At 48.1% G+C, this 27340-nt stretch overlaps 1 protein-coding gene across 1 annotated transcript in view; it reads left to right on the plus strand.

Moving 5' to 3' along the window:
- The first annotated feature begins 7437 nt into the window (after positions 1-7437).
- The window catches only part of Rtel1 (regulator of telomere elongation helicase 1), a 33852-nt gene continuing 13949 nt past the window's right edge, over positions 7438-27340 (plus strand). The window contains exons 1-13 of the mRNA XM_051144012.1: positions 7438-7691; positions 8919-9117; positions 9457-9550; positions 10043-10124; positions 10323-10383; positions 15056-15131; positions 17459-17543; positions 20752-20817; positions 21704-21857; positions 23230-23268; positions 23336-23414; positions 24650-24747; positions 25646-25701. Coding sequence (XP_050999969.1) covers positions 7590-7691; positions 8919-9117; positions 9457-9550; positions 10043-10124; positions 10323-10383; positions 15056-15131; positions 17459-17543; positions 20752-20817; positions 21704-21857; positions 23230-23268; positions 23336-23414; positions 24650-24747; positions 25646-25701 — 1191 coding nt within the window. The 5' untranslated portion in view covers positions 7438-7589. The remainder of the gene's footprint in view (positions 7692-8918; positions 9118-9456; positions 9551-10042; positions 10125-10322; positions 10384-15055; positions 15132-17458; positions 17544-20751; positions 20818-21703; positions 21858-23229; positions 23269-23335; positions 23415-24649; positions 24748-25645; positions 25702-27340) is intronic.

Here is a 27340-nt window from a genome sequence, read left to right on the forward strand (position 1 = left end):
AGATGACTCTGTCCAGGGAATGGTTAAATAAGGGGTGTGTGTGTGTGTGTGTGTGTGTGTGTGTGTGTGTGTGTGTGTTAAGGCCTGTGACAGGGACTTGATGTGACCCCCCCCAAGTCAGGTTCTGGTATCAGCTCTCATGTTCTCTATTTGATGGAGGAAGAGTTTCTAACCTCGCTAGGCCTTTCCCCTCCCGCCCCCCCAGAAGATGGAAATAGAGAATATGTGCTGGAGCTGAGCGCACACATGTATTTGTGTTCTAGTTGCATTTCTGCTGGCATAGAATGTTCTGGTCAAGGGCTGAGAAGTATGGGAGTGCATGCCTTTAGTTCCAGCAGAGGCAGAGGCAAGAGGATCTCTGTGAGTTCCAGGCCAGCCAAGGCTGCATAGTGAGACCCTGAGGGGAAAAGTAAGCTCTGGCAAATGCAACATAGGGGGAAGATTTATTTCAGCTTATAGGTTACAATCTATAGCTGAGGGAAGTCAAGGCAGGAGCTTGGACTCAGGTCAGGTTGCTAGTCCATAAAGCATTGCTTTAAAGGAGAAGCAGCAGGAACAAGGAAGAGGCCTCCTTTCTTGCTCATAAGCAGGTTTATGTTTGGCTCTCTTACATCATTTGGGACAACCTGCTGGGGACGGTACTGCCCCCCCCCCCCAAAAGGCAGGTAAATTTTGGCCCAGGCAATCACCTCTCAATTGAGATTCCTTTCTCACATGACTCCAGGCTGTGTCAAGGTGACAGGGCTAACTGTCCAGTAGCATTGCACACAACCATGCCCCTGGTATGTACACCTGAGCCCTGGCCTATATAACTGACACTTGGGGTTAGATTGCATTGGGTGTATAGGAAGACCTTCAAAGGGGATGTCCAATGGGCCTGGATAACAAGAGCTCTTTAAAAAAAAAAAAAAGAGCTCTTTTTTTCCCTAAAGATTTGTTTTATTCTCTCCCCCCCCCCCCGTGTGTGTGTGTGTGTATGTGTGTGTGTGTGTGTGTGTGTGTGTGTGTATGTGCATGTGTATAGAGGAATATTATTTCAGAATATGGCTGTTCTGGCAAGAGATCACATCCAAAGATCTTCTAGGTCTGTGTGATCCAGCTGAAATACAAACATACCTTTAATCCAGGAGACAGAGGCAAACAGATCTGAGTTCAAGACCAGCCTGGTATAGAGCAAGTATCAGGTAAAGGAAAGCTTAGGTCCAGGCATGGTGGTACATGACTTTAACCCTAAACATTGAAGGTAAAGTTTGTAGAAAGGGTTTGAAAGTGACAAATCAGAGAAGATTTGACAGACTAAGATATGCCAAACTCTTACAAGAAGAGAGGAAAGGGAAGCTATTTTAGAGGGAGTTTTTACCAGTACAGTAATAGAGAGATAGGTTGCAGAGAGACAACTCAGGTGAAGATGGAACAGGCCAGAAAATGAGAAGCCAGAAGGGTAGAGCAGATCACTGAGTTAGTTTGAGGCCAAGCAGAACAATTCTGGGTCAAGAAAGAAGACAGATTAAATAAGTCAGCTGGGAGAAGAGTTTGAGCCAGAACAGCTGAGTTGAACCAGCCAGCCAGAGCTCAGAAAGAACAAGTAAGGATCAGCTTATTCAGCATTAAGTCTCAGAGGCTGAAAACATTCCAGGCCTAGGTTAGATTATACAGAGGCTAGAAACTTCCAGGAATAGGCCTAGGCTAGCACAAGGAGGCAGTAAGCCTCCCAGACAACAATTGAGCCAGGAGAAAAGTTACTTGTGTGTGTGTGTGTGTGTGTGTGTGTGTGTGTGTGTGTGTGTGTGTGTGTGTGTGAAAGCTGTTTCCATCTTGTAGTCATCAAGACCTTAGATCTATCACCACTGGAAGCAAATCCTGCCAACATGAATGTTCTGGGTGCAGGTTTGCCTTCAGAGTCTCCAGACAGAGTCAGGGCCCAATACGTGAAGCCTCAAACAGGGCTTTGGTGTGAGATAGAGGCAGGTTCCAGCACCAGCTCTGACATTCTCTATTGGAGGGAAACTTACCGACCTCTCTGAGCATCTACATTTTGGGTGTAAGGTGAAGCCCAAAGATGTAGAGGAGGGTTACTAGAGATTATCTTGAGCTGCTTTTGGTATTTAGTTATGTAGAATGCTAAGCTCATTCATACAAGGAAGCGCAGTTCTGTGTTTACACTGCTCATTGGAGTTCTGCTCTGGGAAGGAGTTGGAAGAAGGAAGAAGCACACAAATCTGTTCCTTGTCACAGACATGGGGACAAGCCTTAAAGGCTTTGCTTAACAAAGTTCCAGAGACCTGCGACTGTTCAACATGATCTCTAGACATCCAGAACAGTTGCTGAGGCTTTCTTTTTCTTTTTTTCTGAGACAGGGTTTCTCTGGGTAGCCTTGGCTGTCCTGGGCTCACTTTGTAGACCAGGTTGGCCTCAAACTCATAGAGATCCGCCTGCCTCTGCCTCCCAAGTGCTGGGATTAAAGGCGTGCACCACCACCCAGCTTCAAGGCTTTTCTTGACAAAGCTCCAAAGATCTCTGGCTAATCACCACTGCCCTTAAATATTACCTATGGTCCAGGTGTAATTTTGCCTTAAAGTTACTTTGAAATCTGATTTTTCTTCTAAAACTGTCTTTCTCTCTATTTCTCATTTTGACTATAAGCCCTAATAAAATTCATATAGTGAAAACCTTTTCCCACAGGCAATGTTGAAAGAAGGCATCTGGCCAAAAGCATGAGACAATGAGAGAGTTCTTGGCTGTGACTGTGTGTAGTCAGACAGAAACTGCTTGGAAGAAAGTTAGGACCTTGACATAACAGTACCTGGCTAGATACTGTTAGATGTAGAAAAGTTTCTTTAGAATCTGCTTTTAAAGCAATAGAAGGTGGGCTTGGAACGTCATGCTTTACAGATATTTTACAATAGAGGACCCCTTGGCAGTTAGCTTAGGCTTGGATACCACACCTGTTGGTTTGGGACTGGGAGTAAGTCAAGATTTTTCTTTATTAGAGAACATTTAACTCAAGCTATGTTGTTATGACAATCATGTAAACACAATGGCTTTAACCCAGGGAAATTTATGATTAAACTTTCCCAAGTAGTGTTTAAGAAATAATAATCAGGTTATGCTGACCATTGCTTGGATATTGATTGATTTTTGCTGTATGCTTTATTGTAGGTTTTACAGAAGTGTTTGTATTTCCTTGTTAGACTGTTCTCTTGTTTGCTGATTTTTTAAAAAGATTTATTGATTATTATGTATACAGTGCTCTGCCTGCATGTACACCTGCAGGCCAGAAGAAGACATCAGATCACACTATAGATAGTTGTGAGCCACCATGTGGTTGCTGGGAATTGAGCTCAGGACCTCTAAAGGAGCGTTCAGTGCCCTTAACCTCTGAGCTATCTCTCCAGCCCATTTTGTTGATTTCTAAATGTTGTTGTTGTTGTTTTGTGTTTTGAGACAAGGTCTCTCTGTGTTAGCCTTCGCTGTCCTGGACTCACTTTGTAGACCAGGCTGTCCTTGAACTCACAGCAATCTGCCTGCCTCTGCCTCCCAAGTGCTGGGATTAGAGGCATGCACCACCACGCCCGGGTTAAATGTTCTATTGGTTATAAAAGATGAGAAAAATCATGATGTAATCTGTAATGAAAAAAGTTGAACTTTGGACTGGAGAGATGGCTCAGAGGTTAAGAGTACTGTCTGCTCTTTCAGAGGTCCTGAGTTCAATTCCCAGCAACCACATGGTGGCTCACAACCATCTATAGTGTGATCTAATGCCCTCTTCTGGCCTGCAGGTGTACATGCAGGCAGAACACTATATGTAATAAATAAATAAATCTTTTAAAAAAAAAAGTTAGCCAGGTGTGGTGATGTTCGCCTTTAATCCCAGCACTCAGGAGGCAGAGGCAGGCAGATCGATGTGGGTTCGAGGCCAGCCTGGTTTACAAAGAGAGTCCAGGACAGCCAAGCCTACACAAAGAGACCCTGTTTCGAAAAACAGAACAAACAAACAACTCTAAACAAAACAAAAACAAAACCATCTGCCTCAGTATGGTGCCGTGTCTGGAAGCAGACCTTGAGTTCTCACCAAAGTCAACTAAAGAAAGTTTATGAGCAGCTGCTTTGGGGATGCTGTTCATGGGCTAAGTTTACAGAGCAGGACTCTTTACTGATCTGAGTTAGCTCTGGACCTTCTAGGAGGAGCCCCACACATCAGAATGATATTCAGTCATTCAACAAGTACCTGTAAAATGCCTGTTATGTGTTGGGGTTTGGCATACATCACATAGAAGAGGATAGGAAAGGTGGACCAGAGTCCTGGTACTTGGCAGCTGCTGGCAGTGAGGAGGCTCCTGCGACAGGTATAGTCAGATCATTCAGTTAGTCATTTCCAACATCCTAGACCTCAAAGTAAGCATTCATACACCCGAACAGAGTCCTTAGATTAATATCTCCCCCCCCTCTCGTGTTTTGAGACTGGGTTTCTCTTTGTAGGGACTCACTTTGTAGACCAGGCTGGCCTCGAACTCACAGAGATCCATCTGCCTTTGCTGGAGTACTGGGATTAAAGGCATGCACCACCAGGCCCATCTTAGATTAACTTCTCTTTACTCTGTTCTTATTATCCTGTTTGAGCTTCTTACTCTCTGGAAGGTTTGTCATGTCCCAGTCCCAGAGTCAGCAACATCACTTCCCTCATACTATTCCCAGAACAGTCGTCATGGAAGCCTTTTCTGGCCTCTAGTCAAAGGAGACCCCTTACTGTTATTTCCCTTCTTTATATTTGCCACACATTTATGTGTGGTTGATTCACATCTGTGCTGGGGCTGGGAGAGTATTTCATCCACCGAGAATCCCCTGGAGTCTGCCAGAGCGCACTGAATCCAAGTTTGTTGACTTGGTTGAGATATTTTCGCATCCTGAGCAAGAGGACAAGGAGTACACGAATGACTAAACAGTCTTGGGTCCTAGCCATCGTTTCTACCCTCGCTCTCTCTGGCTGGGTGGTACGTCAAGTTGTCCTAACTGCATAAAATCTCCTTCCCTGAGAAAAGCCCCTTCTCTGCCTGGTACCACTTCACTCTTTTCCTTCCTTTCCTGGGAAATTCCAATTTCTTGGAGTCCATTGCTTAAATGGTCTGATAGTCAAAGGGGAAGATCAGAAGGATCTCTTTAGAATATAATCATTGCCCCCAGGATGGTCTCACTGGAAGCTGTGCATGCTGCTCCAAAGCAACTCTATGTGCTGTGGACCTAGGCTTGTCTCGCTATGAATTCTGGGCAGCACATGAATCAGCTTAGGTCTCAGCTCTACTGGTAGCCTAGGACGTTTCGCCGGGACTTGGTGCCCATCCTTGTGTGGGGCCTCCTCAACTTAAGCATCCCAACAAGAGATGGGGGTCTGGAAGACTGAAACAAGTCTATAGATGTGTCCGAGCGTTCTGTATGTGTGATCTGAGACGCTCAGAAACAATTGTCTACTAGTACTGGACAGCCACTGAAACATCACTTTTGTCTGCTGCCTTTTTGGCACATATTGGGATTGCCTGAAACAAACGTCTCTGACGTCAGGACTGCCCTGAAGGTCTGTGCAGCTCTCTCTTCCCTGGATCTCCTTATTGACTGTCAGCTAGTGCCAGGTGCCACAGATTTAGAGGACATCACTTGACTCTTGGAGGACACTGATTGGAAAATAAGCTGGACCCAGGCTAAGTGAGAGACGAGGCAGTGAGAACTCTTACTCAGGGATCTAGGCAAGATGCTGCCATTTGTGGATATAAAAGTGAAAAATGCCTTTAGTGCGGCGAAGTCAGTAACCACAAGAAAGTTAGGATCTGTGCAGTTGTGCGGGCAATGGTGGTGGGCTGGTCAAATGAGCTAGTAGACGAGAGGAGATGGAGCTCACGATGCAACGGTGGGAGACCAGGCAGTGGCGGCGCCCGCCTTGAATCCCAGCACTTGGGAGGCAGAGGCAGAAGGATCAGAGTGAGTTCCAGAACAGTCAAGGAGAAACCCTGTCTCGGAAAAAAGAAAAAGTGGATGGTGGTGTGGGGAGACTAGCGAACCTCTAGACGATTACAAGTGCTCTGGCTAGAATACAGAGATGGGGCCAGGTCCACCGTGTGGAACTTGCACGCGAAAGGTGCAGAGGCGGGAGAACCTGCAGGCCCCGAGGTTAGGGAACGGTTTCCGCCCGGATGGCAGAGTAGCGCACCGGAAGGGACGAGACGGAAGTGCAGCGATTAGGCGTAGCTCTGCGGATCAGCCCGGGAAGTTCCAATCAGCGGACTGCGGAACACGCGGGACTGGCGTCCTCATAGTTGTTCGATCCTTCGAGACCCGGATTTTGAAAGGCACCCCCACAGAGACAAGTGAGCTGGCCTTGCCACTGGCTGCTTTATCTGAGCGGTCCGTAGATGGAGGTCGTAGACCACGCTGCCTCCAATTCTGAAGCCGCCGCGGTGCACTCTGGGGCCGGAGGCTCTTGCTCCCGGTAACGTCTAGCTGGCGGCGCTTCCCTAGGCTAGCTCCCAGGAGGAGGATAGACTCTCGCCTGTCAGTCCCATCTTAGAGCGGGTACGGAAGTTTGGGGAAGTTGAGTGACTTGCCGAGGGTTGCACAGATTTATATGTCACGATCGTGGTTTGCTATTTTTTGTTTTGTTTGTTGCTTTTCGAGACAGGGTTTCTCTGTGTAGCCTGGTCTGTCCTGGACTTTGTAGACCAGGTTGTCTTCGAACTCATAGATTGACCTGCCTTTGCCTCCTGAGTGCTGGCATCAGAGGAGTGAGCACCACGCCTGGCCTGTTTCGCTACTTTATTTGCACTTGGGTGCCCACCCGGACCGATTGGTTCGTGGCCCCGACCTTAGAAGCACCAGAGGCTGGAAAGCATTCCATGCTTCAGTGTTTGGATCCATGCCATGAGGGATGCTCCTAGGATCTTAGTCACCAGTTTTTGTGAAGAGTTGTGGGTAGAGCACATAGATCGTGTTTGTTCGGGCACCTGTCGTCTGTTGTTTTGATAGAGTGTTTTGTTTGTTTGTTTACATATCTAAGCTCCTTTTTATTTATTTTTTGTTTTGCTTTGCTTTGTTTTTCGAGACAGGGTTTCTCCGTGTTAGCCTTGTCTGTCCTGGACTCGCTTTGTAGACCAGGCTGGCCTCGAACTCACAGTGATCCACCTGCCTCTGCCTCCAAAGTGCTGGGATTACAGGTGTGCGCTACCATGCCCGACTTGCCTTTTTATTTTTTTGAGACATGGTTTTTACATAGCCTTGGCTGTCCTGGAACTCACTCAGAAGACCCGGCTGGCTTCGAACTCAGAGATGCCTCCTGAGTACTGGGATTAAAGGCATGAACCACCAGGACTGGCTCCAAGCTCCTATTGATAGGAAATAACAGGTTTCCTGAACCTTCCAAAGTGATTGCTGTAATGGTCTGTGGCTACAAAGGCTTGTCTTCTCCACTGTGTTGTAGGGAGAGAGAAGAGAGAAACCTGGTGCCACGTGCTGCCAGCACTGACCTGGAGTGGCTGAAACACTGACCGACCCAAACAGCCTGCAGCTTGGCCTCCCACTGTGTGTCCTCCTCAATGTAGGCTGATATGCCCAAGGTGGTCCTGAGTGGTGTGACAGTGGATTTTCCCTTCCAGCCTTACCAATGCCAACAGGAGTACATGACAAAACTCCTAGAATGTCTCCAGAAGGTAAAGCTACAAAGCCCAAGGCATTTATTTATTCTAGGGAGGAGACAATGAGTGTGTACCTTCAGCAACCCCCTACCATACCTCTGCCCTCATCTATTCCGGACAGGCTCTGTCTGTGTTCGGTGATCACTAGAGTTTCCGGTTAGGTGAAGCGGGACTATAACAAGTGAACAAAAGAGATGATTCTAGAGAGCGGTGCCTTCAAGAATGTTACTGATGCCCTTTCTGAGTGGATGCTGTTTGTGTTGAGTCCAGTGGGTAAGGAGTGGCTGAAGTCTGGAGAATGTTTCCATGCAGAGGAGCAGAAATCTGTCTGTGTGTTTATTTGGCGACGGGCTCCAGCTTTCACCCCAGCTGTCCTGGATAAGCTAGGCTAGCTTCCAGCTCACAGAGAGTAAAGATGTGTGTCACTATGACTGACTTTTTTTTTTTTTCCGAGACAGAGTCTCTCTGTGTTGCCTTGGCTGTCCTGGACTCACTTTGTAGACCAGGCTGGCCTTGAACTCACATCAATCCACCAGCCTCCGCCTCCCAAGTGTCGGGATTAAAGGTGTGCGCCACCACGCCCGGCTTTGTGACTGACTGTTTTTGTTTGTTTGTTTGTTTGAGCCTTGAAAAAAAGTCTTAGGGGTGTGGGGGGCAGGTAGCTTTCTACTTTTATCTTTAGGGGTCTCTTGTATTCTCATCACCTTTACCCAAATGTCTTGTTCATACTTCCATCTGATACCTGGGACATAGGACATCAAATTCTGTTCAGATAGGGTGAGTGCCTGGATCCGGAATTGCAGAACAGTTTCCTATTTTGAGACTTGACACCTAATTAGTCATCTAACTATTTAGGTCAGGGTGAAATATTTTGTCAGATTTTGGGTAATGCTCTGAGATTATTTTGCTAATGAGGGCAATGAGTCTTTTGTTTGTTTGTTTGTTTGTTTGTTTTCTAACACAGTCTCTTTACATAGCCCAGGCTGTTTTAGAACTTACTGTGTAGGCCAGCCTGACCTCAGACTCACAGAGATCTGCTTGCCTCTGGAGTTCTGAGGTAAAAAAAACCAGCGTACTTGGCTAATGAGGGCAGCTTAGCCTATGGCTTTTAGGGCAAAAGTGGAAAATGCCATGAACTGATTTGTGTGCTCTGGTGTGGGCTGTGCACCTGAAAGCCATCTCACTTTCCCTTGTCTCTCCACACCCCCTGCTCTCCCTTTCCGTGTTGCTGACCTCATCTAGAAAGTGAATGGCATCCTGGAAAGCCCCACAGGCACCGGGAAGACGCTCTGCCTTCTTTGCGCCACATTGGCCTGGCGGGAACATCTCCGCAATGCTGTTTCTGCCCAAAAGATTGCTGAGAGAGTTCAAGGGGAACTCTTTGCCAGCAGGGCCTTGTCATCCTGGAGTAATACTACTGCTACCAGCGGAGACTCAATAGGTGACTCTTCTCTCTACACCCCCACCCCCATCTCTTCTGGCCTCTTGTAGGATGGTAGGGAAGGGATGGAGTCTGGAATGGGGTCAGTTCACCTGGGCTTCCACGGTTTGTGCAGCAGAATTTAAGTAAGGAACATTTTGTATCATCTGTATTTCTTGCCATTTTGGGTATATATCTGGGGTCAGAGCTTTTTTTCCTGGAATTAGGGTACCACAGCAACCCCTAACGTCTAGGGTCAGGTTTGTGGGTATCTGCACGGCTGAGTTAGCTCAGAGCTGCATGTATTAACACGCGCGAGGATATGGCTCATAGCTACGCCCTTTCCTTACACATGTGCAGATTGCTATGCAGACATCCCAAAGATCATCTACGCTTCCAGAACTCACTCACAGCTAACGCAGGTCATCAGTGAGCTTCGGAACACTTCCTACCGGTATGCCAGCATGCTCACACTTAGTGAGATCATCTGGATCACTATCTTGTTTGGAGCTGTACCAGGCCAGCTGAGTGTGTGTGTAGCATGTGGGAGGTGAAGACTGGCTGGTTTCCATATTCATTACTTGTGAGAAAGCAGTTTTGAACTAGGCACTTACGGCTGTCCTTAAGCCCTGGGCTTCTTGCAGAGCTGTCATGCCTGTGGTCAGGGTCAGCTCTGCTCCTCAAGGCAGCTTTGCTCATGGTGGAAGAAGAATGTACTTTTAGCCAAAATCCAACTGAGTCTTGATATCTTGCTATGGCTCCCATGTGGAAGGACTTGGACAGTAGGCTGCTCTGTCTAGTTTTTCCTGCCTTCCCTACCATATTCTAGTTGCTTTATTTCCTGTGTGCCTCCATTTGTCTCCAGATAACTCATGCTGCTAGGTCACACTGTAATCTGCATGTTCCGAGGCAGCTTCTTCTTGACTTCTTCCATTTCTTTTGTCAGGCCCAAGGTATGTGTGCTGGGCTCCCGGGAGCAGCTGTGTATTCACCCTGAAGTGAAGAAGCAGGAGACTAACCACATGCAGGTGAGCCTCTGGGCACCCGGCCTCTGTGGTTCTGCTGGTTGAATGGTGCAGATGCCAACGTGGCTGCTGTGGCCCCCGCTGGGCTGGGCCAGGGCTTGGGGAGCACAGGAAAGATAATCACAGGGAAGCTGTGCTGAGAGCGGGGAGGACCATTTCTTACCCACTCCAGGTGAGCACTTCCTGCCTTTCCTCTTACAGATCCATTTGTGCCGCAAGAAGGTGGCGAGTCGCTCCTGTCATTTCTACAATAATGTGGAAGGTAAGACCAACTTTTTTTGTTTTTTCAAAACAGGGTTTCTCTGTGTAGTCCTGGCTGGCCGGCCTGGACTCACTTTGTAGACCTGGCTGTCCTCCTGCCTCTGCTTTCTGAGTATTGAGAATAACGGTGTGTGCTACCACACCCAGATAACACCAACTTCTTCGTTTTTTTCTTTTTAAGATTTTTTTAATTTATTGTTATCTATACAGTGTTCTGCCCATGTGTGTGCCTGCCCACCACAAGAAGGCACAGATCTCATTACAGGTGTTTGTAAGCTACCAACCATGTGGTTGCTGGGAATTGAACTCAGGTCATTTGGAAGAGCAGACAGTGCTCTTAAACTCTGTGCCATCTCTCCAGCCTATTGGCTCTGTTTCTTAACAATTAGACTTTATTATACAACCCAACTATCCTATACAAGAGGGAAAAAAGGTTAAAGGGTAACAAGAATAAACCTTCCGGTGTCTGCTCCACGGGACGAATCCCTTGGTGTCTCAGGCCTGTGCGCTGGTCCGACCTGTATGCTGGTCCTTTCCTGCAGCCTTCTCCTCTCCGCCTGCATCTCTCTCTCTCTCTCTCTCTCTCTCTCTCTCTCTCTCTCTCTCCATCGTCCCGCTCTCTCTCTCTCTCATCTCTCTCTCTCTCTCTCTCTCTCTCTCTCTCTCTCTCTCTCTCAAGCTATGACTGGTCTCCTCTCAGGGTCCCTCCTCTCATCGATGTTTGATTAGAAACACAATAGCCTGGTTGAATTCCAGACCCAGACCCAGGATGGCTCCACTCAGTCTATCACAATGTCAATTTCAGTGGGCTATCTGTGGAGTTACCAAGTGCCTTCACCTGGGATGATGCCTACAGCACACCAGCCCCCAACACCAACTTCTTAAAGCTGTTCCTGCTAACTGTCATTCAGAGTTTGGGTGAGGCTTATGCAACCTTCTGGAGTTTAGTAGCACAGAACCTATCTGCTTTACTCTGTGGGACAGAGTGAGGCTGTACACCTGGGTACTATCTTTTGGGCCTGAGGGGTTTCCTGCATTGGTTTAATATGGAGAAGAACTGATGCAGTCAGGAATGGCTCTCACCATCAGGTGACCTGTTCAAACAGGGTTCATGCTGAGTACCTGCTTTCCCTCTGGAAGCCTGATCTCTGCCTGATAGAAGTGGCCTTCGGCAAGTCTAAGGACTGGGACACTGCTTCTCTTGTAAATTGTTCAGTTGACAATACCCCTCTGGTGTCATGACTAATACATGGGAGTTGGACACATCTGTCTTCCCCTGAGTTTGTTGCGTCCTCTTTTTCCTTTGCTGAGTTATGACAAGACAAGCTTCTTGTGATGTGCCCTTCATTGTTTTCTGTAACCAGAAGGTCATACATGTGCATAACTGGCTGAAGGGCTCAGGGCTTCAGCCTCTGGAGGACTAGAATTCCTTTTGTTTCCCATGCTAGTGTTCGGCGGCTCTCTTTTATGCTTATTGAGTGCCCAGGGCCCTAGAAGTGAGGCCATTGCATCTGTTGCTGGCCAGGCCAAAAGCCTAAGCCTGGGAGAGGGTCTCCCACCACCCAGCATCTTTGCTCTCAGCCTCTTGGAAAGATGACATGACATGGCTCTGGTGAGCACCTCAGCTCTGTTTCTTTTTGCTTACCTTGTGTTTTGGTCTCATGTCACTAAAGGCTCTTAGTCGTCTCAGTGTGCGCTTGCCCAGGCCTGAGATGTGGATGTGTGCTTGGACCAGACCTCAGGGCTCTGATCTGGACACTGTGAGTCTAGGGCTGGTGACCAGTTTGGAAACTCCATGATCATAGCTGTCATTCCCTGTTCTCATTAGCTTCCTAGAGAAAGGACCTACTGGGAGTCATCAAGGTCATGTATTGGGTCTGTGGAAAACAGGAAGGTATGAGCAGATAGCACCAAGCTTTTCTGCAGTGGCCTGGTTAGGGACAGTCCTCTTGCCTGTGACCACTGCTCCTGTCTCCTGGTGGGAGACTCCTGACTAGCCTGAGTGAGTCCTTCCATGGGTCTTGGTTGCCTGGAAGGCGTTCTTTTGTTTTGTTTCTTTCCTCTTATGTATATGATGTTTTGCTTTTATATATGTCTATATATCATTTTTATGCCTGGCGTCTGCAGAGGCCAGAAGAGGGAATCAGATCCCCTGAACTGGAGTTACTGACAGTTGTGAACCACCCTGTGGATGCTGGAAATCAAACCCAGAATCTCTGGAATAACAACCAGTTCTCTCAACTGCTGAGCCATCTATCCAGGCCTTTTTAAAAAGAGAGTGTGGGTGTCTCTGTGTATGTACATATGTTCACAGGAGTTTGGGTCTTACAGCAGCCATGTGGTCATTGCACCCTCTGGGGCTGGAGTTGCAGGTGGTTGTAAGCTGACTGATGTGGGTGCTGGCATCCAAACTGGTTCTCTGCAGTAGCACAAATTCTCTTAACTTTTGAATTAACTTAACAGTTCCTCCCTTTTTCTATTTTGAATGCATCTCAGATAGCTAAGTCTAGCCTCAGACTTGCTCTGTAGCCAAGGATGAACTTGAACTTTTGGTCTTCCTGTTTCTACCTCCCAAGTACTGGTATTACAGGCATGTGCCCCCCCACCCCCCCAGCTCATGCAGTGCTGGGGATTAATCCAGTTTTTTGTCTACTAGGGAAGGGTTCTCTGAACTGAACCACATCTCTGGCCCTAGGAGGTATTCTGTCTGTTTACCTTGTTCATCTCTGTACTTACAGCGCTCCCCGTCTGGTTTTGCTCTTACCTGTGCTTGTGCTTCCTTGATTCACTCATTCTCTCTTCTTCACAGTCCGGCCAGAGGACACTGTGTGGGTCAGCACTTTGATGCCTGGAAGCTCAGATGTTCTGCCCCAGCCCTCAGCTGCATTGCCCTTTCCTTTTGTAGGTCCTGGGGGATGAGGGAGCTTTGGGGCCACAGCAATCGTCTTGCCATAAACTCTTCCTTCAGGACCCTAAGTTCCTTGTGACAGAGAGGAGCCGTTCTGTGTGGCTTATAGCTCTGTCTTCTGTGTGTCTCCTTAGGCTTCTGGGCTTAGTTCTATGAGCTACAGATCAGCGCCCTCCATACTTGGCCTTTGGATGGTTGCTGATCTGTGAAGCTGCTTCTTTGTTGAGGTAGGCTCTGGGATTATGTCTCTTCAGCTGGCCAGTCCTGCCTCTCTGTGGAATGGGATACAGCCCAGGGCAGGTTCAAGAGGAAGGTATCTTGGGTTTATTTCATCTTATAGTTTGTAGTCAAGTGAGGAACCTGGAAGCTGGAACTGAGCAGAGGTTGTGAAGGGTGCTGCTTACTGGCCTGCTTCCTGCGGCTTGCTCAGCCTGTTTCCTTGTAGTCACTGGGATCGCCAGCCTAGGGGTGACACCACCTTCAGTGAGCTGGACTCTCTCCTGTCAGTCATCACTGGAGAAAATGCATCACAGCCTTGTTGTTTTTTTCAGTTGAGGTTTCCTCTTCCAAATGACTCTGGTTTGTGTCAAGTTGATGTAAAACTAGCCGGCACAAAAGGCTTGTGTTGCTGATGAGAAAGGAGGGTGGTAGAGACCTGGGATGCTGCCTGGCTGGCATCCCAACAGGACCTGGGAGGTGGATGGCCAGCTCTCTCCACCCAGGACTTGACCAGAAATGGAACAACTCAGGTCATCTCTCTCCACCTGTGCCTTCTTTTTTTTGTGTGTGTTTTTTTGTTTTTTGTTTTTGTTTTTTGAGACAGGGTTTCTCTGTGTAGCCTTGGCCATCCTGGACTCACTTTGCCGACCAGGCTGGCCTTGAACTCACAGCGATCCACCTGCCTCTGCCTCTGGAGTGCTGGGATTAAAGGTGTGCGCCACCACGGCCGGCCACCTGTGCCTTCTTGCTTTACTTCTCTTTGCTGACCTTTGACTGGTGTCCCTTCCTCAGCTCTGAACAGAGGATATGGAAAACTGAGTCTCCGCCACAGTGTGACCTGAGTGGCTGGTCTGTTGTGAGGGATATGATGTGATCTTCCTTTTTACCAGCCCTGCTCTTCCTGGGGGCGTTTTTTGGAGAGGTCACTAGTGTGTGGCTTGCTGCGTTCCGTATGCAGCTGACCCAGAGTTGGCAGGCCCTTCCTCAGGCATTGCCGTAGTTCCGATTGTGCTATGGCAGGGTAGTCCTTACGGGCCTTTCTGCCTTGGGCCTTGTCGCCAACCAGGTTGTGCCTGCTCCTCATCTGCTGTTGTAAGGAAAGGATGGAGTACAAGTTGAACTGGGCAGGCTTGGCCTTGGTGCCAGCTCTACTGTCCCCTACTTGGTAGAAAGCTAGGGCAAGTGGCCATACGTTTATAAAAACTATGATGAAAAGCTGAGTCTGTGGGCGGCTCCGCTCCTCTCCACCTCAGGAGGCTGGGTGTTTTGGTCTCTCCTGTCCTGCTTTGAGATGTCCGTGCTGCTCAGGACCCTGGGAAGTACTGACCTAACCCTGGTACCTACCTCCCAGATACAGAACAGGACTTCCTTGAGGTCACTTCAGGTTGTGGTCTCTCATGGGGACCTGGTCCACTTAGTAAGGATTCTTTCTGGTAAGTGCCATGTTTCCTGCTTCACAGGAGCTCGTCTTTTGTGTGTCTCTTGGAGTCCTTGGGCACTCAAATGGACTGTCAGCATCTGTGCTTACTCTGTGTTTTACTTGCAGAGAAAAGCCTGGAGCAAGAGTTGGCTACCCCCATCCTGGACATTGAGGACCTCGTCAAGAATGGAAGCAAACACAAGTGAGACCTCTCCCAGTGAGGCCATGGCTGCTTTGTCCTTCTCTGATGGACTCTCATCATATGGGAAGCATAATGTGTTTGTGTTCCTTTTTATGAAACTAGCAATGTGAAAATTCTAAGCAGTTCTGAAAAATACAAGGCGAAACATATGAAAGCAACCCCTGTCCCTCAGCCCACCCAGCATGAGCATTGTGAATAGTGCAGAGCAGTTTCCTTTGTGCTTCCTTTCCAGATGCTCAGCTAGTATACCATGGATGGCTTTTCTTGTGTGTATGTGAAGTTTAACTCCCTTCCTTCTGATAGTAACACTGTCTGCTTTTGTTTGTTTTATTCAGGACAGAGTCTCAGTTAGCCCAGGCTGACTTCCAGATTTGCTATGTAGCTGAAAATAAGCCTGAACTTGAGACCCTCTTGCCTCTACACTCCCGTGTGCGCTACCAAGCCTGCCTATACATCTGTGACTTGTAGTTTTGTAGATTGAAGTAGTAATAAGAAAAACTTCAACAGCTAAGGCTGTATGTAGTTCTTACCTGATTTGTGTGAGGCCCTGGATTTTATTCCTAATACTGCAGAAAAGAAAGACAGATTACGACTCCTTCCTTCCTTTCCTTCTTTCTTGTATATCTATGTTTTGTGTTTCTGATAATCAGTGCCCAGGAACGGGACTGGCTTTTTGTTTGTTGTTTGAGACAGGGTTTCTATGTATGGCTGCCCTGGCTGTACTGGAACTCGCTCTGTAGACCAGACTGGCCTCATGATTACAGGTGTGCACCACTACCACCTGGCTGGACTTTGTTTTTATGGCGGTTGTTTTGTGTGTTTTAGGCCAATAGAGTCTTAAAGAACCCAGCCTGGCTTTGCGCTCACTGTGTGGCTAAGATGACCATGAATCCCACCCTCCCTATTTAATCTCTGTATGTGCATGTGTGGTGTATATGTAGGTGTATAGGTGCCATGGCATGTGTGGTAGTCAGAGGACAACCTTGGGTCTTGGTTCTTGCTTTCTACCTTATGATAGAATCTCTAGTTTATCACTGAGTAGCCCAGGCTAATTGGCCTGAGAATGTCCAAGAATTCTCCTGTGTCTGCCTCCCACCTCTCTGAGATGAAAATACCTGGCTTTGTATGGATTTTGGGGCTCTGGACTATGTTTTTCATGCTTATATGGCAAGCGCTTTATTCACTGAGCCATCCCCTACCTGAGGACCTTGAGCTGATTTTCCTGCTTTCCATTTTTAGTGCTGAGGTGGTGCATGCACCAGCGGGTCTGGCTTACATGGTACAGGGCATTGAACCCAGGGGTTTGTTCTTGCTAGACAAACATTCTGCTAGCTTAGTTACCTTCTCAGCCCATTATTATTGTGTGGCTGTCAGGCAGCTTTGTGGACTTGGTTCTCTCCTTCCAATGTCACATGGATTCTAGGAATCAAACTGAGGTTGTCGGGTTTGTGTGCAAGTGATATACTTGCCAAGATGTTTTCCTGATCCCATCAAGTTTTGAGTTGGGTTTTGTTGTTGTTTGGTTTGTTTGTTTTTTTAAGATTTATTTATTTATTTATTATGTATACAGTACTCTGCCTGCATGTACCCCTGCAGGCCAGAAGAGGGCATCAGATCACATTATAGATGGATGTGAGGCACCATGTGGTTGCTGGGAATTAAGCTCAGGACCTCTGGAAGAGCAGACAGGACTCTTAACCACTGAGCCATCTCTCCAGCCCCATAAATAATTTTTTTTCCCCCGAGACAGGGTTCTCTGTGTAGTCCTGGCTGTCCTGGACTCGCTTTGTAGACCAGGCTAGCCTCGAACTCACACGGTCCACCTGCCTCTGCCTCCCAAGTGCTGGGACTAAAGGCGTGCGCCACCACATCCGGCCCAGAACTCATTTTTAAGATGAGGCTGGCCTAATCAGAGATCTGCTTACTTCTGCCTATAAGTGCTGGAAATAAAGGTGTGCACACCCAGCCCAACACCTGTCAAGTTTTGAAACAGATGATACTTTCACATGGGCTGCCCTTTCATCCCAGGTACCAATTTCTTTAGGCTTTATAAACAGAATAAGAGGTTACTCCAGAAGAACACAGAGGGCACAGTGACTATGCAATTGTACCTTTGTATATTCTGTGAAAGGACAAAGGGCACAGTGACCGTGCAGTGGTTGTACCTTTGCATACTCCTGGAAGGGGCAGAGGGCACAGTGACCGTGCAGTGGTTGTACCTTTGCGTACTCCTGTGAAGGGGCAGAGGGCACAGGGACTGTGCAGTTGTTGTAGCTTTGCATACTCCTGGAAGGGACTTACAGTTCCTCTTTCTCTTTTCAACTCAGAGTGTGCCCATACTACCTTTCTCGAAACATGAAGCAGCAAGCTGACATCATCTTTATGCCATACAATTACTTGTTGGATGCTAAGGTGAGGAGTTGATGATGACTGGTGTCCCTAGGCTTTAGAGAAGCCATCTGAACCTTTGTCTGTTGGATCCTTAGAGAGCAAATGTGGGCAAGAGGCCTCTCTTCCACCATTGATTGGGCTGCAGACCTGTCCAGATGCAGCAGGGAATAGCCAGAGCCGTGGCCTCGTAATTCTGAGCATCCTAGGCAGGCAGAGCTTGCCACTGGGCCTGACAGTTCAGCTCCTCCACTTCAAATCAGATCGCAGGAAGTACAGATGCCTCAGGGAAATTGAGCACTTTGTGTCCTCCCTGATGTTCTGTACGTTTGTCTGACTGTCTTTGTTTCATTTAACATAGCTAGAATTTTTTTCTTAAAATCTTTAAATTACATATTTACTGTGTGTATGCATGTATGCACACATGCACGCATGTGCACATGCTCACTGTGTATGTGGAAATCAGGATAACTCGGAGGAGTTAGTTTTCCCTTCTACCACATGAGTCAGACTAAACTGAGGTATTCAGACTTGACAGCAAGTGCTTCTTTTTGCTGGTCCAAAGCTAGGATTTTTTTTTTTCCTTTTCTTTTCAAGATAGGGTTTCTCTGTGTAGCATTGGCTGTCCCGGACTCTATTTGTAGACCAGGCTGACCTCAAACTCACCTCTGCCTCCCTGAGTGCTGGGATTACAGGCATGCGCAACTGCGCCCCGCTGGATTTTATTTTGTTTTTCAAGACAGGGTTTCTCTGTGTAACCTCAGCTATCCTAGACTCACTTTGTAGACCAGGCTGGCCTCGAACTCACATCGATCCGCCTGCCTCTGTCTCCCGAGTGCTGGGATTAAAGGCGTGCGCCACCACGCCCAGCTACGTGTGGTTTTTATTTGTTCTTCAAAACATGGTACTGGAATAAGTAGCTATGCACTTGGAAAAATAAGCTTTAGTCCTTCTCACTGTGCAAATCTAAATGCAAAGGCTAAAATGAAGTTTTTGGAAAGGCTTCCCTGTGTATCCCAGTCTGGCTTGAAGTCACTGTGTCTCTGTCTCTGCTGCCTACTGAGTGTGGGGTTACAGGTGTGTGACACTGCCTGGCTTGGGGCTGAGGGTTCTTATCTCACACTCATTCCAATATTGTTAGTCATAAAAGAGAGATTAAAAGTTAGACTTGGGAGGGCGTGGTGGCGCATGCCATTAATCCCAGCACTCAGGAGGCAGAGGCAGGTAGACTGCTGTGAGTTCAAGGCCAGCCTGGTCTATAGAGCGAGTTCCAGGACAGCCAAGGCTACACAGAGAAACCCTGTCTTGAAAAAACAAAACAAAACAAAAAAGTTAGACTTAAACAAAATTTCAAGTTTAAACTCTTTGAAATTATTAGGAAAATTAAGGTTTTATTACTTTGTTTTGAGACAGGGTCTCACTGTGTCATTCTGGCTGGCCGGAACTCACAGAACTTTGTCTGCCTGTCTCTTGCTCATTAGAATGAAAGGTGTATGCTGTCACATGCTGAGAGAAAGTTAGTATAAACTCTAACACCAGCTTTTCAATAGTATTAAGTTTCAAAGAAAACTGTGAAGTGCTTCTTTATTTGTGTGTGAGTGTGTATGCACGAGCCACAGTGCACATGGAGGTCGGAGGACAAGTTGCAAGAGTTGGTTCTCTCCTTCCACGCCTGGGAAGGTATATGCCTTACCTTCTAAGCCCTCTTGATGTTTCCACTGTTAGTTTAAAAATGTTTTTAGCCGGACATGGTGGCGCATGCCTTTAGTCCCAGCACTTAGGAAACAGAGGCAGATGGATCTCTGTGAGTTTGAGGCCAGCCAGGTCTACAAAAGTGGCTCCAGGACAGCTGAGGCTACACAGAGAAACCTTGTTTTGAAAAACAGTAGGAAGTGGTACTGCATTCTGATGGAAATGGCTGAAATTAAAGAGGCTTGAGGGTCTAGGAAATTGGCTCAGTGGTAGAGCCCTTCTCCTGCACATGTGAGCCCCTTGTAGTCAATCCTCAGCACCTGGTGACCTGAGTTCAAGCCCTGGGACTTACATGGTGGGAGGTGAGAACTCTTGCGTTGTCCTGTGTCCTCTACATATGAACCTTAGCACACATGCACTCTACCCCCACAAAGTAAAACACCCAACAACAAAGCCTTAAAAGTAAAAGGAAATTAAGGTATGAGGTGTGGGGCAACTGAAGTGCCCGCTGTGGCTGGTGGGTGTGTAGATCGTGCAGGAGCTCTTTCATCATAGTGCCAGTGGCTACTTCTAGGGAAGTGATGGCCTCAGTCCAGTTACATAGGCATGCAGTCACTGGAGTTTACTGACAGCTGCACAAGTGGGAGCCGGTCCTGGTATATCCTTATAGCAGTGAGAAGTGAGTAAGTCTCAGGACACATTTCCTTAGGCTGCATTCTTTAGAAGGGAGTATAATAGTGTTTGTGTAATGCTCACATCTGTCAAAACCCAGCTGTGGGGCTAGAGAAACGGCCCAGTGGCTAAGAGCACTGGCTGCTCTTCGGAAGAACCTGGATTTGATTTCCCGAACCCACCTGGTGTCTCACAGTGCCCTAACTATGTTCCAGGGGAATCTGATGCTCTCCTCTGGCCTTTGTGGGTACTGCATGCATGTGGTCCACAGACCATACGCACAGACAAAACACCCATATATATAAAATAAAATCTTTAAAAAACAAACAAAGGAACCCATGTGGTGCTGGGCATGGTAATGTATCCCTGTAATCTCAGGAGAGCAGAAAGATCAGGAGAGCAGGGCCAGCCCGAGCGTAGTCGTAGAGCACTTGAAGCTCTGGCTTTGGGACCTCGCATTGCAAAACAGAACAAAATAAATGCAGCTGTGGGTTCCAGGGATCAAACTGAGGTCATCGGGCTTAGAGGCAAGTGCCTTTTCCTTCCTAGCCGCCTCACTGGCTTACTTGGCCATCCTGTTGGCGCATACAGCTTTGTGCTGTGTGAGCAATTCCTTGGTACAGACAGATAGCCTTGAACACCCAACTCTGGTCAGGCTCGGACAGTCTGCTTTCCCCAATCGGCTTGGTGCAGGTGCCAGTCCTCACAGTGGAGATGGAAACCTTTGTCCTTTCTTCCGCGCGCGTGTGTGGCACCTCTTTACGTTTGGTGCACACCACCTGCCTGATGCTTCTCTTCCTGTATACGCAGGCCTGCACTCAGCTGGTCCCGCATGACTCCAGCTCATGGTAATTTCCTTTCTTTGTAGAGTCGTAAGGCACACAATATTGACCTGAAGGGGACAGTTGTGATCTTTGATGAAGCTCACAATGTGGTAAGTCCCCGTGCCTGTCTCTCCCAGCTTTCTCCATGTTTCCGGAGAAGCTCTACCTTGAACCCAGAGGCCTGATTCTCAGGGCCAAGTAAGCTCAGGTGCTGCTCTTCCCTGACAGTCTTAGCAGTTGCTTCACCTGGGTCATAAACTGGCCAGTTGGGCTTCGGATGTGCCCTTAGGTGTCAGGGTCCGTACAAGAGCCTCTCACTGGTCCTCTGCCCCTCTGGCCAGTTGGTAGGGATTGCTTGGTTCTGCCAACTCTTGTACCATACTCTATAGCCTTTCCTGCATGTCTTTGCTCTTCAGACCTCTTGGCTTGACCCTTAGGAAATTTCTGGGGGAGACAATTGCTCATCTTTGGTAACAGTAGCAACAAGGGTAGATCCTGGAGGCCCTCCTGGCTCCCTTTGTCCCTTTTCACCAGCACATTATCACCGTGACCCCGCCACCCCTGTCTCTGTTGGCTCTGCTTCCTCAGGATTATGTAGAAGTACCTCAGAGGACAAACAGCCTCCTCCTCAGCTGCTGTGGGGCCTGTGATGAAACCATTAGAGAACTAGTCTCCCCACAGCAGGGCCTTCCTTACTACTTGACACGTGGCAGCTGTTGCTATGACAATTACTGAGCTGATAGGTGGTATCATCTGACTTTTGAAGCCAAAATTACTGCTTTTGTTGATAAATTTTCCATTAACAAAATTTTGGTAACTTAAATGAAAAAATCTTTTTAAAAATATTGGTGAGGACAGTGAGTCATCTTTGGACCAACTTTACCAGGAGCTGGGTCTCTGGGGACTTCTTCCAGCCCCTCCTGCATCTCCACTTCTGTTTCTAGAAGCCCCATTCTGCCCCACTCTGCTGTAACACAGGTCTACTTTGGCCCTCAGGAGAAGATGTGTGAGGAGTCAGCCTCCTTTGACCTGACTCCCCGTGATGTGGCTTCAGGCCTGGAGGCCATCAGCCAGGTCTTGGAGGAGCAAGCCCGCATGGCTCAGCAGAGCGAACTCCAGCTGGAGTTCGGTGCAGACATCTCCAGCTCAGGTAATTTTAAGGCTAAGGGTGGAAAAGTAGGGTCTGGGGCGTCTGGAGGCATCTTGAAGTATATTCTTCATAAGAGCAGAGTCTGCTCGTCCTAGTCATTTTGTTTAGATAACACATGGGACATGAGTGTGCTAAGATTTGGTGCAGGGATCCTGTTGTGTGACATGCTGTCTGTTCATCCCAGAGAGTGGCCAATAGCAGACCAAAGAAGTACTTCTACTCAGTCCTGTTTAGTGAGTTCCAGGACACTCAGGAGACAGCAGGCTACACGGGTCAGGGTACTCAAAGGACAAAAGCCTCTCCTTAGTAATGGTTACGTGGTGCTGGGATCAAACCCAGGGCCTTGTGCACTTGAGGCAAGCCTTCCACCAACTGAGACTTAGCCAAAGCAGCAGCTCAGGGAAGGGCTTTATTTTGGCTTTCAGAGTCTAATCCACCATAGCTGGGACTCTGGTAGCAAGGGCTAAAGCAGTTAGTTTGTCTGTAGTCAGAAAATAGGTGGAGGGAGAAGGAGAGAGAAAGAAAGGGAAGGAGATGAGAGGGAAGAGAGAAATGCTACTGAACTCACTTTTTTTTTTTTTTTGGAGGTAGGGTTTCTATGTCCTGTAACTCCATGTAGACCACCCTGGCCTGGAACTCACACAAGTCCACCTCTCTCTCCCTCCAAGGTGTACCTCACCACATCCAGCTTGCTTTCCTTTTCCTTTTTATTTAGGCTAGACCTTTAACCCATGGAATGGCTCTGCTCATGTTTAAGTCTTAACATTTCAATTAACCCGGCCTGGAAGCCCCTTCACAAGCTTGAGCAGAGACTATGTCTCCTAGCTTCTTCTAGTTGACAGTGCTAATCATTAGGCATTCATTTAACTATCTGGTTGGTACAACTCGTCATCCATCTTACTGCTGAGACTCAGTATCCCACTGAAATCCTCTTGAAGATCATTTTTGTGTCCTGCTAACCTGGCCTGGCCATCACTGACAACTTCTCTGCTATTGGGCTTGTGACGCTCTGCTTCCTACCCACTCTCCCCCGCCCCCTCCCCCCCCCCCCCCCCCCCCCCCCCCCGGCCAGTTAGCCTCCAGCAAGCTCGGGTTTCCCCCTCTTTCCCTCTTTCCTCTGTCCTCACAAAGCTCTGTCTGAACACGTGTGGACACATGCTGATGGGTACTCACTAGCTCCAGGTCTCCTGGGAGCATGAATGTATTCACGTCTATTTCTAAAGGTGAATGTGGGCTTGTACTGTTGTACCCAAGTCAAATGTGGCTCCTACCTCACTTCCTCTCCCCTACCCTGTGTACACTGGGAACCTTGGTTCTTGGTGCTACAGACAATACTAAAAAGATGGAACTGTGTCCGTACTTTCTCATCTAGGGCTCAGCATGGGGCTGGAAGACATCGCAAAGCTGAAGAGTAAGTGTTGCCTTCCTTCCCCTTGGTCTGGTGAGAGGCGTGCCCCTGACATGCCCTTGGTTCACAGTGATCCTGCTTCGCCTGGAGGCGGCTATTGATGCTGTCCAGCTGCCCGGGGATGACAGAGGAGTCACCAAACCTGGAAGGTGGGTGATCGATGCTGACCTCATGACCTCAAGTCCTGTCAGGGTTGGAGATAAATAGAGCCTCACAGGGTTCTGTCTGAGCACTTTACCTAGCAGTGGGGGCTGTTTTCAATTTTCAAGGTTTAGAAAGAGTTACCAGCTTTAAAAAGAAGATTTTGTTTTTCTTTTGATATATGTGTGTATATGGGTATTTGTATGAATGTGAGCTGGTGCCTGTGGAGTTTGGAAGAGGGTGTTGGATTCCCTGAATCTAGAGTTACAGACAGTTATAAGCCACGCAGTATGGATCTGGAAACCAAACTCAGGTCTCCTGGAAAAGGAGCAAGCTCTCTTAACCACTGAGCCATCTTACCAAGCCAGTTGCCAGCTTTTTACGTAGTCATTGAAAACCCTGGGAGTAACAGCATGCACAGCTACGCAGTCTCATCCAGCTACTTCCTCCAGCTCTCTCTGGCCGCTTGTTGACACAGCAAGTGCCAGTTATAACTAGACCTTCTCTTTGGGACCGTCACTGCTGTCACTGAGGCCTACTTAGAGTTCTTAGAGGCCCAGAAGGTTCTGATAGTCCCATAATCTATTTTTTGTTTTCTGAAAAACACTGTAGATAGCCTGGTTTGAAGGCTGATGGGCAAGTGGAGCTGAGGCTGAGGGGTAGCTCTTATGAGGATATGGCCAGTAACTGTGCTAGGACCTGCTCTGTGCTTGTGCAGGGTAAAGCGTTTTCTGGAGCCTTGGGCTTCCTGCCTTCTCTCTGAACCATTTTATTCCCGAGTGCTAACATTTGTAAATACTTCCAGAAACTCTCAGATAAGCCAGTATACCAGCCTGATCTGGGCTCTAGTGTGCTGTTTGAGTTTTCTACCTGTCTCTGAAAGCACTCCATGGTCTCCCCTTTCTTGTGGCTTCTGTTGCCCCTTTCTCTCTCTTTTCAAGGCTCCTAGAGTTGCTTGTCTCCAAAGACACAGGACCTGTACTCAGCCACCCCTGACTGTGGTCCCTTGCCTAGGTGCCTGGTCTTTTCCTTTGCAGGTAGTGGTTCTCATGACAGTAACCCACTGTCCTCTGCCTCCCAGGAGACCACTGAAGGGAGAAGCCTGTCACCTTCAGTGTTGGCCTCCTTGAAGTACTGAGCAGTTATTTCTGAGTGCAGAGAGTTTAAAGGCGATTTACCTTGTAGATCCCAGAAACCACGGCCTCGTTTCCTCTCAGCCCCACACTTCTGTTCTGTTTGGCAGCTTTATCTTCGAGCTGTTTGCTGAAGCCCAGATAACGTTTCAAACCAAAGGCTGCATTTTGGAATCACTGGACCAGATAATCCAGCACCTGGCAGGACGTGAGTCTTGGGCTGCCCACGGGGAGAGTGACAGGCTAGTGGTTTTGATGTTGATGACTATGGCGGGGGTTTCTGTCCCATGTCCAGCAATCAGCGCGTGGCCACCAGTGTCAGCAGGTTGTTATCATTGCCTTCCTCATGAACAGGAATCTAGCCTACAAAGCTCCCCACCAACCTACCCTTCACACGTGTTTATTTGAGTAGTACTGGAAAGTGAACCTGGATCTTCGCTCAGGGTAGGCAGGTTGCTCTACCATTGAGTCACAGCCCCAGCCCTAGGTTTTCTTAGACAAGTTTTCTCTGTGTAACTCAGACTGGCTTTGTACTTGATCCTCTTGCCTTTGTCTCTAGAGTGTAAGATGACAGAGGTGGCCCCTCTTTCTGATTGAGACACAGTGGCAGTCATGACACTTGGCCAGCTATTCTGGTCTTTCTCAGCTTTGCTGTGTGTGGTCTCTTACTGTAGTATGTCCTAGTTAGTCCTTTTGTAAGGCAGAGGATCAGAGACCTTAGTGGCTTAGTGTGATGTGGGCCTCTCTGGCTTCTCCAGTTTCCGAAGGGCAGTGTCCTCATGGGCTGTTCTGCTGAGTGTTACATGCACAGTATCGGCTGTGCGCTGGGGGAGAGCAGCCACCCTCCCATGCCGTCTGACCACAGGGTTATTTTGGAAACCTGTGCTCCTTGGGGAAGATGCTCCTATCTGACTGCTCTTTAACACCAGGAAGAACAGGCCAGCTGCCTTCCTTAGCACATCCTGTCCCTGCTATTGGTTATGGGGAGGCTGGTTGCTTCAGCAGACGTGAGGCAGAGCTTGAAAGTGAAGCTGTGCCAGCTCCCTGTGATGTGGGATTCAGCGTTACCTTTGCTTGTGTGGATGTCAGCTCCCCCTGCTCCACAGGTACTGGTGTGTTCACTAACACGGCTGGGCTGCAGAAGCTCATGGACATCATCCAGGTAGGAGACTGCTTTTAACTACTGGGGCATCTCTTTTTCTGGAGGTGGCAGCACGGGCTTCAGGGAATGGACAAAGGCCCTCATATCACATGTCTGTGGCTGACAAACCGTTAAGCACCTTACTTTCACCTGAATGCAGCGCGGACTCAGTGGGAGTTGACAGAGGGCAGATCTGGCCTCTTAATGGCTATTCCGTGCTCAGATAGATCCAGGGTGATGTTTTAAGACCAAGATCCTGTGAAGAGTGAGGTCAGAAGTTATTTGGAGTCTACTTGTGCCCTTTGGGGCTGGCAGGACCGCCTTGTTCATAGCAGCTCCAGATAGATTCAGACTGGGAGAAATCTAGAGACCTGAGTAGCTTCTCAAGGGAAAGGCAAATGGGCCTGGTAAATACCTGGTTCATGTGTCCCTAGTAGAGGGATGGCTGTGGAGCCCTGACAGAGATGAAGGTGGACTCCACATCTCCTCAGATCTCTTCCTGCTTGTCACTGAGCTGTTTTGTTGTCATCCCTCTCCTTGTCTGTGTGACATGCAGTTGTCATCAGGTACAGAACAGATATGACTGAGTGCAACTATGTCCTCAGCTCTAGTGAGCCAGCCAGTCCTGACCAGGTAGTTGACAATAAGCCTGGTTTGGGGGCCTTTGAGTAGCTTCAGCCTTTCTAAGGTTGTTTGCTGCTATTATTTTGTCATTTTTGTATGTTAATGGGTATTTTTACTTGCATGCATGTATGTGTACCACGTGTGTACCTGGTACCTTTGGGAGCCAGAGAGGCGGTCAGATCCTCTGAAACCAGAGTTGTAAGCCACCATATGGGTGATGGGAATCAAACTTGAAACAACAGTCAATGCTCTTAGCTGCTGAGCCAATCCTCCAGCACCCCCACCCCCCCATCACCTTGTTAAGTTTTAATAGACATCTTAAGTTTCCTGGCTGGGAGTCAGGTATAGTGGTGCTTGCCTTTAAGACCAACACTGTTGCCAGGCGTGGTGGCACACACCCTTATAATCCCAGCACTCGGGTGAGAGGCAGAGGCTGAAGGATCTCCGTGAGATCAAGGCCAGTCTGGTCTACAGAGCGAGTCCAGGACAGCCAAGGCTACATAGAGAAATCCTGTCTCAAAAAACCAAAGAAAAAAGAAAAGACCAGTACTTGGGAGGCAGAGGTGGACAAATAGCTGAGTTCAAGGCCAGCCTGATCTGCATAATGAGTTCTAGTTCATCCGGTGATACATAGTGACAGTCTCTCTCTCTCTCTCTCTCTCAAAATAACCTAACCTAGATGGTAACTGTTGATCCTGGGAAATACTGAGGCATAGCCAATCCCTTCATGCATGGTGCTGTGTGAAGCCTTCTACTGAAGCCACTGGGAGTTATGGTTAATGAGCAGAAAGTGCTTTGGTTTTGTGACCACAAAGCAAATCCTCTTACTGGCGAGGCTGACTGTGACTGTTTGGGTCCCCAGGGAGTCTGGTTATGCTGTAGCTGGGCCACAGTGAGCCAGGTGCTGCCTGTTCAGTGAGTGCAGGCCTGCGCCATGTGCCAAGTGCACATGTGGTAGGAAAGGTAGCTGAGTCTGTGCTCAGGCCTACTTTCTCTCAGCCAGCTTTGTGACAGGCGACATCATAGTCTCAGCTTT

The sequence above is a fragment of the Acomys russatus genome, chromosome 4 (assembly GCF_903995435.1).
Source record: "Acomys russatus chromosome 4, mAcoRus1.1, whole genome shotgun sequence".
NCBI classification, from domain to species: Eukaryota; Metazoa; Chordata; class Mammalia; order Rodentia; family Muridae; genus Acomys; species Acomys russatus.